The sequence below is a fragment of the Sphaerodactylus townsendi genome, linkage group LG05, assembly GCF_021028975.2.
Source record: "Sphaerodactylus townsendi isolate TG3544 linkage group LG05, MPM_Stown_v2.3, whole genome shotgun sequence".
Lineage (NCBI taxonomy): Eukaryota > Metazoa > Chordata > Lepidosauria > Squamata > Sphaerodactylidae > Sphaerodactylus > Sphaerodactylus townsendi.
In genome coordinates, this window is record NC_059429.1 from 65724797 (window position 1) to 65738249 (window position 13453).

Below are 13453 nucleotides of genomic sequence, written 5' to 3' on the forward strand. Positions count from 1 at the left end.
CATTCCCCAGTTTCACACATTCCTAAATTACAAGCTAAGTCAGCCTGCCAAGCTGCTTGAGTAAGACTGGATAAATGACTTTCGACAGCCTGCATAGGTTGGTTTAACCTTTTGGTTAAAAGTAGCTGACTGACTAACCTGGATCTTTTTCTCTGCCTGCAAGCACATGGCATAAAGTACCTGAATGTCATTCCAAGTATCACTAACCACATGCATAGCACTTGCTGATTTCATTGTTTGAAACATTAATCTACAATTCTGGATAAATAGTCCAGGTGAAATTTCCAATCAAGAATTAAATTGTAAGGCTTCTGAGAGAGAGGTCACACAACCATGTAGTTGAAGCCCAAGTCTGATACAATTCACTTGTTAAAATCCAATCATGCTGGAAGACCCTATCATTTATTTATTAATTAAAAGCTTTTTGACCCACTCTTCCATCTATTCCCATTCATCTAAAACAACAGAATATACATCCATTAAAAATATACAGAATAGGGTTGGAGTAATAGCCACGTGGGTTTGCGTGGGGCAGTGAGAAGGGGGAACTGGTTAAAATTGTCCCTGCATGTTCCACCAGTGGAACTACTCTGATAGAAAGCAAGAGGAGAGGGCAGGCTGCAAAAACAGATTTCCAAACTTCAATCTTGAGCATTTCTTGCCCATATTCATAAAGCATCCCTAGCTTGTATCTAACCACACAATGTCAAAGACTAAAGGTATTTTCTGGCTTCAGAAAGGGGGTGGTGGCTATTTATTCCCTCCCACTGCATACCTTGACTTTGCCCTTTGTGATGTTCCTGAGGGTCAGAGAGCTCAGTGGATAGCAGTAGGCAAGAGAAACAGGAAAGTTTCACACCTTGCTGCCCACCCCACAAGCAAATCTTGTTGCTGTTAACCTCTGTTGGAAAGCTGGCTCGTGGTTTAATTTTTTCAGAGTGATAGAGCCTACTACGTTCTCCTTCCTGCTATATCTTTATGGAAAGCTTCTTGTAAACTTGAAGTAGATTTGTTGTCCAAGCAGAGCAAGCCTTTGCAAGAAAAGAAGTGATTCTACAAAATGAGTAAATGTGCTCTTAATACTTGCAAGCATATCCACATAATCTATTTGTGTCTGTTCAGTAAGAAATGAAAGGGAGACCCTGTAATCCTTGCTGATGAAATGTCTGCTCCAGTGGCAAATAAATAACTTTAATATATTTACATAGTGTATTTGCCAAGTGAGTGCCTCAAAGTAACACTGGCATCAGTAGGGCTTCATTAAAACATCTTCATTGTGAGTCTCAGGCTATGTACAGACATTAGCTTTTTTGGAGAGCACGTTTAATAGAGCTGTTATTATCAGAGACACATTGGTTACTCCTGACCTTCTGTGGGTCTCTGCTCAAACTGGTTTTGGAGTAGTTCAATAATCTGAAAACCTGTTTTATCAAACACATGGCAGGACAGAAAAACAAATGTGTGTTCCTTACCGCAGTGTTATCTCACCTTTAGTTCTCCCCAAAAGCCATTGTCCATACATAGTGTCACTTTTCACATGAGCTATAAGATGAGCCTTTTCTAAGTCCTTTTAAGACTTATTAATTTCAGTGTATATCTGCTTGAACCAGACAGAATGTATTTTCCATATATATAATAGCAGCAAATACTTCTGCTATGTAGCCTGCCTCTTTTAAAAACTAGTATAAAGTGGACATACTATTAATAAATGACAAAATAAAAGTTTCTTTGGGTAGTTTTTCATTATTTTTTAAAGACTGTTGAGAGTTATGAATTAGTAAGGACAAACCATGAAGTGCTTCACCTGGAAGTTAATGTGACTTTCTATGGTGCTCATTGGACATCATAGGTATTATATGGTAATATGATATTTGTAGAGCTTTACTATCAACACCTCACCATTTTACATTTACTGTAGTTCACTCCACCCACCCCATAATATCTGTCTGATCCTGACCTTGGGGGGAAAAAACAGGCCAAGAATGGCTCTATGGGCATTTTCAGTGAGGAATCAATAGATGGAGAAGGGGGTCACCTCTTCTCTGCTGCAAGCACCTCATTGTTCCTATATTTTCATTATGGGATGAACGTTGAATTTGACATCCTGTGTTCGTCGATCCTTTAGAAATGCGACCCATGTCTTAAATATTTATTAATACATGTGAATTAAATGGCTGTATCCAGAGAACTTTTCCATCCATTTGGTTTTTCTAATAATTGCTGCAATGTGCATTTTCAAGTATTTGATTCTCCCCTTTAATTTCCTTCCCTCCCCATTAATTTCCTCCCCAGCCTCCAGGTGGTGTTCCTGGTACACAGCCCTTGCTGCCCAACTCAATGGACCCCACACGACAACAAGGTAAATGCTCGAGGGAGGTATCTATGGGCAGTTCCGATCATTTGGCTTTTGCTGTTCTCAAATGCATTATTCTTTTATGGTAATGTCTTCCCATCCTTTCTCCCACTAGGGCATCCCAACATGGGAGGTCCAATGCAAAGGATGAATCCTCCACGAGGAATGGGACCCATGGGTCCAGGTCCACAGGTAAAAACTGGGCAGAGCATTTCATACCCTGTCCAGTGCCAAATAACATCTTTGCTACTTCATGAAAGTTAGTGAGCAAAACATCATAAAAGTAGCCTCTAGGGCCTTAAAGGTCTGGGAACTCTTCCATTCCACCCAAACCCTTTTCTCCTCACCATTAGCAGTAATGCATTTTACATTAGTGTGTTTATACGTGTCTGGAAAAAAATCCCACGTTTCAATATCTAGCTGTGGTTCCATAGCTAAACATCTTCATGTCACGTACTTCATGTGCTTTACATACCCCCAATCCCCCCCCACAAAAAAACCCCTTTCACCTTTTGCTATTTAGTCTAAATGAATGGTTTTCTGTTTAACTGTGATATTGTTATGTCATAAAAGAGCCATCCAATTTAAAATGCTAACTCTTTAAAAAGGAAAATTGCAGGTAAACATTGTGTTTCTGTGACTAATTGTTAATATTTCAATTTGTTAACGATGTATTTGGCTTCTGTTTGCTTCATTTTTTATACCAATGTTAGACAACATGTAGGTTACAGACCGGTTGTGTGACCCATCCAGTCTTTCTCCCTAACCTGCTCAGTTGAATCTATTTGATTGATCCAGTGCTTTTTACATGCTGCAGGGGGTGGAGGGAGGAGGAGGAGTGAAGTTATACTTAGGTATTTCCAGATCTGTCCTGTTGGCCAGGCCTGTGTTTGTTTTCTAACATTAAATGTCTAGTTGTGCTATAATATAGATCTGGAAGTCTTCCTGAAGTGATTCCTTCAGGAAGGGCACCTTATATAGGTTGCAGTGTTGATTCATGGTACCGAGGCACAGTGGATTGCGCTCCGCTTCTTTTGCAGGCTTGCTGCTTCCTTGTGGATCTTCCTTCCCAATCTTTCGCTGTCCTTATTCTGTTAGCTTGCTTCATCCAGAAACCTGCCAGCTGAAAACCCACCCCATCTTTCATCACATAAAAACTTTAGAGGAGCTCAGACAGGACTTTTCCTTATCTGTGAGCATCTGTCTTCACTCATTTTAGTATGTATTTGTTGTTTGATTTTTATTCTGTCCTTTCCTGACCAAAGTCTGGCTCAGGGTGACTAACAGCTTTTAAAATATACAGTTAAAATGAATGCCTATATAGCATATAGGCTAACATTAAAATCCTGACTAAATATAAAATACAATACAGTGTCCACCCCCCACCCCCAAGTAATACCAGTAGAAGGGAAAACTATCTTTTATAACTGCATGAGAAGTTGATCACCTGCAGCATCCAGTCATATTGCAACACTGATCTGACTATGTGATGGGGGAAATTATTCCACATCCCTGACATTTCCATCCAGTAAAAAGAAGCATAGTGAACTCTCTTCGTCATTTGGATGGTTGGTTGCTAAAGACAGCCAATTTCCCATGTGATTAAATCTGTGGGCTTAAATTGGTCTTCTGTTCCCATCATTAGTGAGAATCACTTGGATAAACTTTCAAAACCCCTTCTTGTGGGTTCAGGTTTTTTTGCAATGGACCACTTCACAGGATCCTCCAAACCATGATTTGCCATGAGTGGGCATGCTCATTTCTCCCATTTGCATGCCATTTCCTTCTGTGTTTCAAATTTCACCTCATGGGAGCTTACCTAATATCTCAATTGGCCAAACTACATTTACCATTAATCTTCAAACTATGCTGTGGCTCTGGGCTCTATGGTTTGAAGTAGGTTTGCAAACCATAATATGAAGGTTAGGGTTAACCTGGTTTACTTTAATCTGAATGTCATGGAAAACCAGTTAGAGCAACCCAGAAATGAAGGAGGAAATGAATGAATGAGTAGGAAATGAACAAGGCAGTGGTTTGGTTCAGTTGTAATACCAAGCCATGTTTTGGCACTATGTAAAGAACCTGGATAGCCCCAGTCTAGCCTGATCTCATTGGATCTCAGAAGCTAAGATTGGTTGGCCTTGATTAGTATTTGGATGGGCAACCTTCCAAGGAACACCAAGTGATAATGTAGAGGCAGGCAATGGCAAACAACCTCCAAGCATTTCTTGCCTTAGAAACACTATGGGGTCACTATGAGTCAGCTGTGACATGACAGCACATTAGAAGGGCTTTGGAATAAGGCCTGATACCTCACATGATAGAGCCATGGTGGCAAACCTATGGCACTCCAGATGTCCATGGACTACAATTCCCATCAGCCCCTGCCAGCATGGCCAATTGGCCATTCTGGCAGGGGCTGATGGGAATTGTAGTCCAGAACATTCTGGCAGTGGCCTGATAAGGTTACCCGCTAAAGGTGCCACTGTGATAGGGGCTTCTCCTTCCCTTTAGTTTATCGGACCAATTTGCCTGTAGTAGCAAGGCATGGTTTGCTTCAAAGGAAGGAAGGCAGTGCTCCCCTTTCCTGCATCTTTCTTCAGTAATTGAAGTAACACTATGAAAAAAGCCAGTGACAGATTTGAACACATATATAATCAGGGAATCTGCTGAACACATATATAATCAGGGAATCTGCATGCCTCTCAACTCTGTTTGTCCTGCTCAAAGCAAGACAGAATACGTCAACAGACTGAGTGAAGAATTAACACGGGAAATAAGCTTCTGAAAAGGTGTTTGCTGTTTGCTCCTTTGCAGTTTCCTAGCCCTCAGATTGCCCATTCCTGCAAATATAAAATCATACTCCTGAAATATTGTGCGTGCCTCTGTAAAAAGGAAGAGGTTTGCAAAAGGCCTCTCTAGGGTTGGTTTTGGTTTTTTCCTATGCTAAAGTAGTTTGCATCAAATAAAATTGTGTAGTTTCTTGAATTTGCTGCTGCTCGTTACAAAGAACATCCAAGGGTAGCTGCTTATGATACTGTCAGCTTTATACTTGTCCTTCTGCTGCAGCTCTGGAATAAACCTCAGTATAAATTAGCTTTGGGGAATAGGGGGCTTCGGCAGACCCTGTTTTCAGAGTGGATCACTGGCGGCTGGTGGGATGGCAAACATCACAGAGAACTGACAGGAGTCTAGGAAGCTACAGAATTGGGGATAGACCTAGGGAAGGAGTTGGCCAAGTTAATAGCAAATTGCACCTACTTTTACTCCCAAGCTGTGACTTTATTGTAACTGTGGGGAAAAGGTTAGCACCAGTGTACCTTGGATCAAATTAGTGTTCAGCTTCATACTGAAACAAGCAAATCGTAATGGTCATAGTATAGCATTTGAAACTAGCTTGATGGGTTACTGTGAGGAAAGAAGAAAAGTTTGCTGAACTTTCTGATACTGGCGCAAAGTGAAAAACTTGGCCATGGGAAGCCCTATTAAAGCTACACACCCCCAGGAAAAAGAAAATTGTCCAGCCTTGTCATTGTTCCAGGCAAGTTTAGATTCCAGTAGCTTTGATATCTGTTTTAATGGACTGGCACTGTTAGCGATGGACGAAAAGCTCTTAACAGTCCCTTATGTATGATTACAACAGCTTGCATCTGTTCCGGTTTCAGCAGCCAAACAAAGAACACTGCAGAAGTTTTGAATGTGCTCTAAGTCTTAGACAAACTAGGTACCTGCCATCCTAACCAGGCTGCTAATATGAAGAAATATACTGTTGGATTTCAGAATGTTTGTGTTGTAGGGCCCCCTGAAAGTCATATAACGACAAGCCTTCCATGTACAGTATGCATGCCAACAAAACAAGCCCTGTACAATTTGCTTTAGGGAAGGAGTTGTGAGCAGTGACTTAGGTATAGATTTTTTATGGGGGGTTTGGGGGCGAGGTCATACCCCACCCACCCCTGGGGGTGTGGCCACGCCTCCCCAAGCCACACCCATGGCCTCAGTGCTTATAAAAAGCAGCTCTCCGAGGCAACGGATGGCAGACTCCTGTGACCTCCCCCGCCCCCCCACCGGCTGGGCTCCCCAGCTGGCAGCCAGCAGTTCCTTCTCTCTCCCCTCCAGGAAGAGGGGTAGCTGGAGAAAATGGAGCCCAGTGCAAAATCTGAGGTTTGCGCACCCCCCCCCCCCCCCACTGTGGCCGGCTGCTGTGACACTGGAATCCACCCCCAAACAGCATCATTTTCAACGGTGTTTAAATTAGGGAGCCCAGATTCTCCTTTTAAATCCATTTTAAAGGGAGAATCTGGAGTCCCCAGTAAAAATAACATTGAAAGTGATGGTGTTTTGGGGTGATTACCTCCTCACCCTGAAACAGCATCACTTTCAGCGTTTGAACTGGGGACTTCAGATTCTCCTCACTCTTAAAATCCATGCCGGCGAGTGGGATTTGAAAAGAAGAATCTGGGGAAAGATTGGGGGGGGGGTGCCTGCTGTCGGGAATTTGGGAACAATTGTTAAATAGCAGCACCAGAAACTTTCAGGGGGGTATCTTTAGGGAGACTCTAAAGATAACCCAGGTTTCAGTGAAGTTTAGTTCAGGGGTCCAAAGTTATGGACTCTACTCAAAGGTGTAGCCCCATCTCCCTATTAGCTCCTCAGCTGGAAACAATGGGGGGATGGAGGCACACCTTTTGAGAGAATCTGTAACTTGGAACCCCTGAACCAACATCATTCACCAAACCTGGTGGTATCAACCAACAGACTATCCCTGATTATACCACCTAGGTTTAGTGGCGGAATTTTGGATTTAGGAGGTCCAAAGATATGGACCCTCAAAGGGCAGCCCTACCTACCATTAGCTCCCATTGGAAACAATGTGGGGGGATGGGAGCATCTCCTTTGGGGAGTCCATAACTTTGGACTCCTGAATGAAACTTCACCAAACTTCTGGCAACTGGTATCATCAGGAGTGTCGACTCCTGATCTATAGCTTGAAGTTATTTTGGTGTTAGGCAATTAGCCTAAAACTAAGCTCTACGCAGGCCAAAAACAAAAAAACCACTTTAAAATGCAAAAACCCACAAACAGGGGGCGGAACTTTGGACATGCAATGGGGGGGGGGGGTGAACCCGAGGGAAAAAAGCCCCTTACCTACGTCCCTGGTTGTGAGGGAGGACACTTTTCCCTGTTATACCTCATTCCCAGCAGAGTAGATCCCTATTCCTAGCCAGTAAGACACAGAGTGAAAACATGTCAGTATGGAAGGCTAAGGCTAGCCAGGGGTCATCTCCCCTGCACTGCAATCCAGTTGGCATAACCTGTTTTGCTTTGGAAGCTCTGTGGCTGAAAACTTGTCTGGCTTTTAACTGAGGCTGTGGCCATCCAGTTGGGTGTAGCATTCATCCAAAGGTATTTGCTTGTCAGAATAGTGGGCTCTACTTATCTCTTAATTGTAAGCTTATTTGGTGCCTACTGCTCTAAATCAGGAAAACAAGGGGAAGAGGCATCCCATTCAATAAATGGTGATCCTAAGAAACCTTACAACAAAGCCGCTTTTCAGTTCTCTTCAGTACAGAGTGGGGAAAAATATTTCAAGATAGTCAACAGCCCTGAACCCGGATGGTCCAGGCTAAACCAGTCTCATCAAATCTCAGAAGCTAAGCAAATTCAGCCCTGGTTAGTACTTGGATGGGAAACCACCAAGGAAGTTCAGGGTTGCCCACAAAGGCAGCCAATGGCAAACCACATTTGTTAATACTCTACAGCAGGGGTGGCTAACCTATGATGCTCCAGGTGTTTATGGACTATAATTCCCATCAGCCCCTGCCAATTGGCCATGCTTGCAGGGGGCTGATGGGAATTGTAGTCCATGAACATCTGGAGCACCATAGGTTGGCCACACCCCTGCTCTACAGGGTCACCATAAGCTGGCTGACACTTGATGGCAATTCCCACGACTAATAACCAACATATCAATTTGTATAGAAACCTGTCCTTGTGCAAATAGTACACTTCTGCTGATTTCCTGCTTTTATTCTGAGGCCATTTCTCAGAGTGCCCCTGCTTCCAGGTGGTGCTTTTCGGGGGTCGGGGGGATGTGTGCACAGGACTGCAGCAGAAGTAAAGGGAGAAGGGGAAAATCACATTCAGTAAGAGCCAGTCATTGGATCCAAACCACCCTTTATAAACTAATTGCAGTCATTCTAAACTGTTTTCAAAGAGGGACCCGCTTTTCAGTAACAGTTGGGATGGAGACAGGGTTTCTGCAATCTAAATCAGACTTTAGAGGTTAGCTGTGTTTGACTGAACACCAACAAGACAGCCAAGCCTCAGTTGATTTTTTTTAAGGAACCAAGTAGCCAGTAGATATTGATCTGCTCTCTATAGAGGAAGGAAGAATAAAGCTTCCACAATTGTCTCAATAAGTGCTCACATATTTAATCCTTCACTGTAAACCCTCCTTTTCACTTTGACCATCAAACATAGACTTTATAGAAATAAAGGACTGACTCCCATTCTGAGGTTTACCTCATTTAAAACCTACTTTTCAAAACCTCAGTGTAGGCAAGTGAAACTTTGTGCTATAAAACGTGAGTTATATACAGTCACTGGAAGGGTGAGCCCAGGATACTTGGATAAAGAGGTTTGACTATTTGGAAGTGAACAGGGCTACCCTAACTTTTCATTGAGAAAAGGATGGTTTTTGGGTAGTCGAGGTAATGGGGAAGCATTAGGTTTTTTCCTATCTTGAACGGTTTGCTTCTTTCTTTTCATATCTGTGTTTTTAAAAAATATAAACTCTGCATAGTTTTCTGACTAGCATTATTTTGTTGAAGGTAGATTTCTGTGAGGATTAAATGTTCTTCTTTTAGGAAGCTGTTGGGAACCTTCGTGTTGGAAGCATCCCTTCTTCTGTGCACCCAATCGCTTGCTCATTGACCTGCATTCCTTCCTGCAAAACATTTCTTTCTCACTTTTCTTGCCTGCCAGATTTTTTCTTGCTTCTTCCTATACTCTTCCCTACCCTGAAATCAGCAATCTCATTTTTCATTTCTACCGCTTTTTTGGCTTCATGTACCAAGGAAGAAACTCCTTTTTTTTTGCTCATTTGTACATATTCCTCTCCATAGTAATCGCCTCGCATATTCTCCAGGTCCAATTACTCCCTTATTGGCCTGCATTGGTCACCACCAGAAGCCTTGCCCACTAGAGTGTTCCTAGTATATTTCTAACATGAGATGGGAACTTAGTGGCTTCTTAAAATGTAAAAATATCAAACCAATGCCTGCTGGCAAAAATAAAATTGATAGATGCCACCACCCTGTTTTACTTTTTTGAAGTTGCTAATTTTGCCTGTATGTTCATTATCATCATCTTTTTTTTTAATCAAAGTTCATTTTCACAAACTAACCCTCTCGTTTTTGTTTGTTTTTTTTCCTTTCTCTTTTCTTCTCCGGTTTCCCTTCTCGTTATGGTAGACTGATCCTTGGTTATCATTGCAGAACTATGGCGGCGGGATGAGACCTCCACCCAACTCTCTAGGGCCTGGCATGCCTGGGATTAACATGTAAGGCATCTACCATGCTGCTGGCTTTTCATTGATGTTCTTGCTGATTCTAGACGTGTAAACAATTACATTGCACCTATATTTAGTCCCAGTTCTCAAGGGTTGTCTTCTCTCAAACTGTAGGGGTCCAGGAGCTGGTAGACCATGGCCCAATCCCAACAGCGCTAACTCAGTAAGTTTTGTTCTTTTTATATTTGTAGGAAAGAGTTACAGAAAGAATTTCAATGGCTCAATTTCTTTCACTTGACCTTCATGGCTGCATTTCCTCTTGTACTTAATTTCTGAAACTGTATCCCCTTAAGCAAGTAGCTTCTTCTCTGCCTACCTCGTTGAACTTACCCTAGGCAGAAGGCATGCTGGGATATGTCTCATTGCCTCTCCTTTTCTGCTGCCTTGAAGATTGTTTAAACTAAATATGCAGAATTATGTTCATAGCTGCACTGGATACAAATAATTGTTATTTTAATTATTGGAATTTGGAATTTAGTTTGATGAACACTGGCACAGAATATTTAACGTGATTGGTTGGGGTGGGTGGGAAATTGGTGTTCATGAATGTATTTGTTTCCAAAACTAATGCCTATATTCTGATTTATTGACAGATTCCATATTCTTCTTCATCACCCGGTACATATGTGGTAAGCTCTTGGTTCTTTATTTTCATAAAGTGCCTGTACGGGGTATGATTTGATATGTCAGCATTATCACACACAAATATGTATCCTGGATTATACTTGGGATATCCATACCCATAATTTGCCTCCATGTAATAACCTTTTTGTGTCACTGAAGGATGTGAGTGGTATTGCAACTGGGGTTCCATGCTGCACTTAACAGAGCATCATACAAATATCTAGCAGTGTTCACTCCAATGCTATTGAATGTTAATGGGAAGGAAATTCTGTTCAGTGTAGGTCCTGCTTCTTCCTGCAGCTATTCCTTTAAAATTTCTTTCTTCTCTTGTTACAGGGTTATGAGCACTTGTGTTCCCCCCATTTAATTAATTACTTCCTGTTGACTCAGTGGCCATGGCATTCCTAAATGGATCCATAATCAATTCCTTGTTCGATGCAGTTTATTTCCTGGGGGAACGAGGAAGCTTTAATTAGTATTTTCCCCTTTGCAGGTCAAAAGTAGATTGTACACTAATGTTATTTTATTTTTCTTAGTGATAATTTCATAATGGCATCTCTCTTGTTACAAAGAGAAAAATCAGGAACATGGAAGTTACTTTAAAATGAGAAGAAAATGTAAAGGGCCAATCTGTACATAGATAACTGGCATTACAATTGTGTTTAAAGTTTTAAAAAAGATACTGCAAATCCACCCTTTTAAGAAACAATAATATAGCACAGAAAATGCTGAAGTGCAGTGAGTTGTCAATTACATCTTTTGGATTATCCATAACAATTGAGGGACCAACTGGAGTCCATTTTTAACTGTACAGTTAGTGTGGGCCCAAAGGTAAAGCAGCTTTATCTCATGTTCTATGTGTGCAATTGTGGGTGATGCCAGAATTCTAAAACATCTGTCTCGACCAAAGTAGTACTTTTTTGCTCCATCAGACAGGGTGAAAAGTTTGTTTAAAGTGTAAGGTGAGATTTGTATTAATGCAAGATTGCACTGAAAGTATAGAAAGAACTGTTTTAGCTACTCCAGCTGGATGAATGACACAGTGATGCTCATTGATCACTTAACAATGTTCTGAAGTTTTGGAGGAGTAATTTTAATTCTCATTAAGGACTAGCTGCAAAGAATAGGGTTGCTGTACATTTGAATAGGCCAGGAATAAGATTGTAATCTCATAAGCAAATTAAATAGTATCCTAAAGTTTCTGAGTTTTCCATTTCTGTCTGCATCTCCTGCAGATGGAGAGTTCACTTTAGACAAAGGAATGCCCTGTTAATGTTACTATGCTAGCAAATAAATTTGGTGTGTGCATCTTACACGGATGCATTCCCCACCCCACCCCTGCTCACACGGTACTTCTCAGTGAAGCCTTCATTTTTCCAGAGGCTTAAACAAAGAAATTGCACTTCGGGTATACAGGAGTGAATCGGAGGTTTTAGCAGGAGATTAATGCTTGGCTGAACACCAAGGTGAGACATTGTTGCTGACAGCAGCAGGATCTGACTGACCTATTGCAAGCTATGTTATCACCGTGGTTCCTGATGTGTGTTTAATCTTGTCAACAGGGGCCCCCTGGTGGCGGCGGTCCTCCTGGAACACCCATCATGCCTAGCCCTGCAGGTACGGGCGGTGGGTGGGGAGGCAACACTAATTTTTCCCATATTAAAAATGTTACCAAATTGGGTTAGTGGGCTTCTTTGCTTGTGAGATTTGATACAAGGTGTCAGGCTACAGTTTTCATGCAGCTGTAATGATTTTTAAACTACTGCACACGATCAATAATCAAATGGCATGTTTGGAAAGGAAGCAATTTTGTCTTCAGGCACTTCCCTCACTCCCTGTCATGGGCTGATGGTTTGAGTTCTAACAAGGCTTAAAATATGGGGAACTTCCTTTCCATAGTACATGAGGAGGATTCATCCATGTTATCAGCATACTAGTAGAAGGCAATTTGAATCCTATTTAATGATTGAGCTGCTATTATTAAGGAACACTGTCTCTTTAACCAATGAACAATCCTTATGCAACTTAGCATATTGGGACCGGGGGTACTCTATGTTTGCTGATAAGTAAAATTATTTTTTTCACTGGGATATGTACTTGAATCTCTCTCTCTTTTAATAAAATTATAAGATTTTAAAAGCATCTCTTAACCCATCTGCCCTTTCCCCTAAATCCACCCTACTTAAGGCTGTTCTACTCTTGCCCCTATTACAGAAACCTCTCTTGTCTGGGACAGTGCTATCACGTTGCTATTTTAATAATAAAATGAATGTGCAGAGTGTTTTCTGAATATCAATTAGTTTAAAAAGCTCCCTGAAGTAAACACCTTTGCGGAGCAGCTGAGTAAAATCCCCCTCCTATTTTCTTCATAGTAAAGGAGGAGAAAGAGAGAGACTGTGTCTAAGCTGATGAATATTCCTGACAAGCCAGCAACAGTGATTTACTACACATTGTATGTGTCACTGGTAGGAAAAAAGCAGGGAGGGGGTGAGGCTCAGGGGAAGTAGCTATAGTGCCTGTCACTGTGGTATACCACAGCTGCAGGGGAGGAGCTACAATGGAATATTACCACGGCCTTCCTGCTCCTGCATTTTTATGAGAACTCTGACCTACATTTCAGACTAGGTCATAATAAAACAATCCATATGTTAATGTAGGCACAGCACTTGTCTTCCCTTTTTTTTATTCTGTCACCGTGGCCTGCTTGTAATTTGTATGTGTATTCTGCAGCTTGATTAAATACTGCCTGGCCATTTCTGGTATGGTGATCAGGGGGGAAAACAGGTCTCTGCTCTTAAAATACATTGCTAAATATCATCTGTAATTTCTTCTTTTTAAAAAATGTGATGCTGTAGTAAGATAATTGTTCTGGCTAATTTTGAGGTGTTAAGTGACACATGGCA

General features: G+C 41.6%; 1 protein-coding gene across 2 annotated transcripts in view; it reads left to right on the top strand.

The window, feature by feature from the left end:
- SSBP3 (single stranded DNA binding protein 3) overlaps window positions 1–13453 on the top strand; it is a 226274-nt gene that overhangs the window by 205342 nt on the left and 7479 nt on the right. Inside the window, exons 8-13 of one of the 2 annotated variants that reach the window (XM_048496556.1) lie at window positions 2293–2359; window positions 2469–2545; window positions 9829–9917; window positions 10041–10089; window positions 10520–10555; window positions 12113–12167. In XM_048496556.1, the coding sequence (XP_048352513.1) occupies window positions 2293–2359; window positions 2469–2545; window positions 9829–9917; window positions 10041–10089; window positions 10520–10555; window positions 12113–12167 (373 nt within the window). The remainder of the gene's footprint in view (window positions 1–2292; window positions 2360–2468; window positions 2546–9828; window positions 9918–10040; window positions 10090–10519; window positions 10556–12112; window positions 12168–13453) is intronic. The other variant, XM_048496557.1, reaches the window with a different exon arrangement.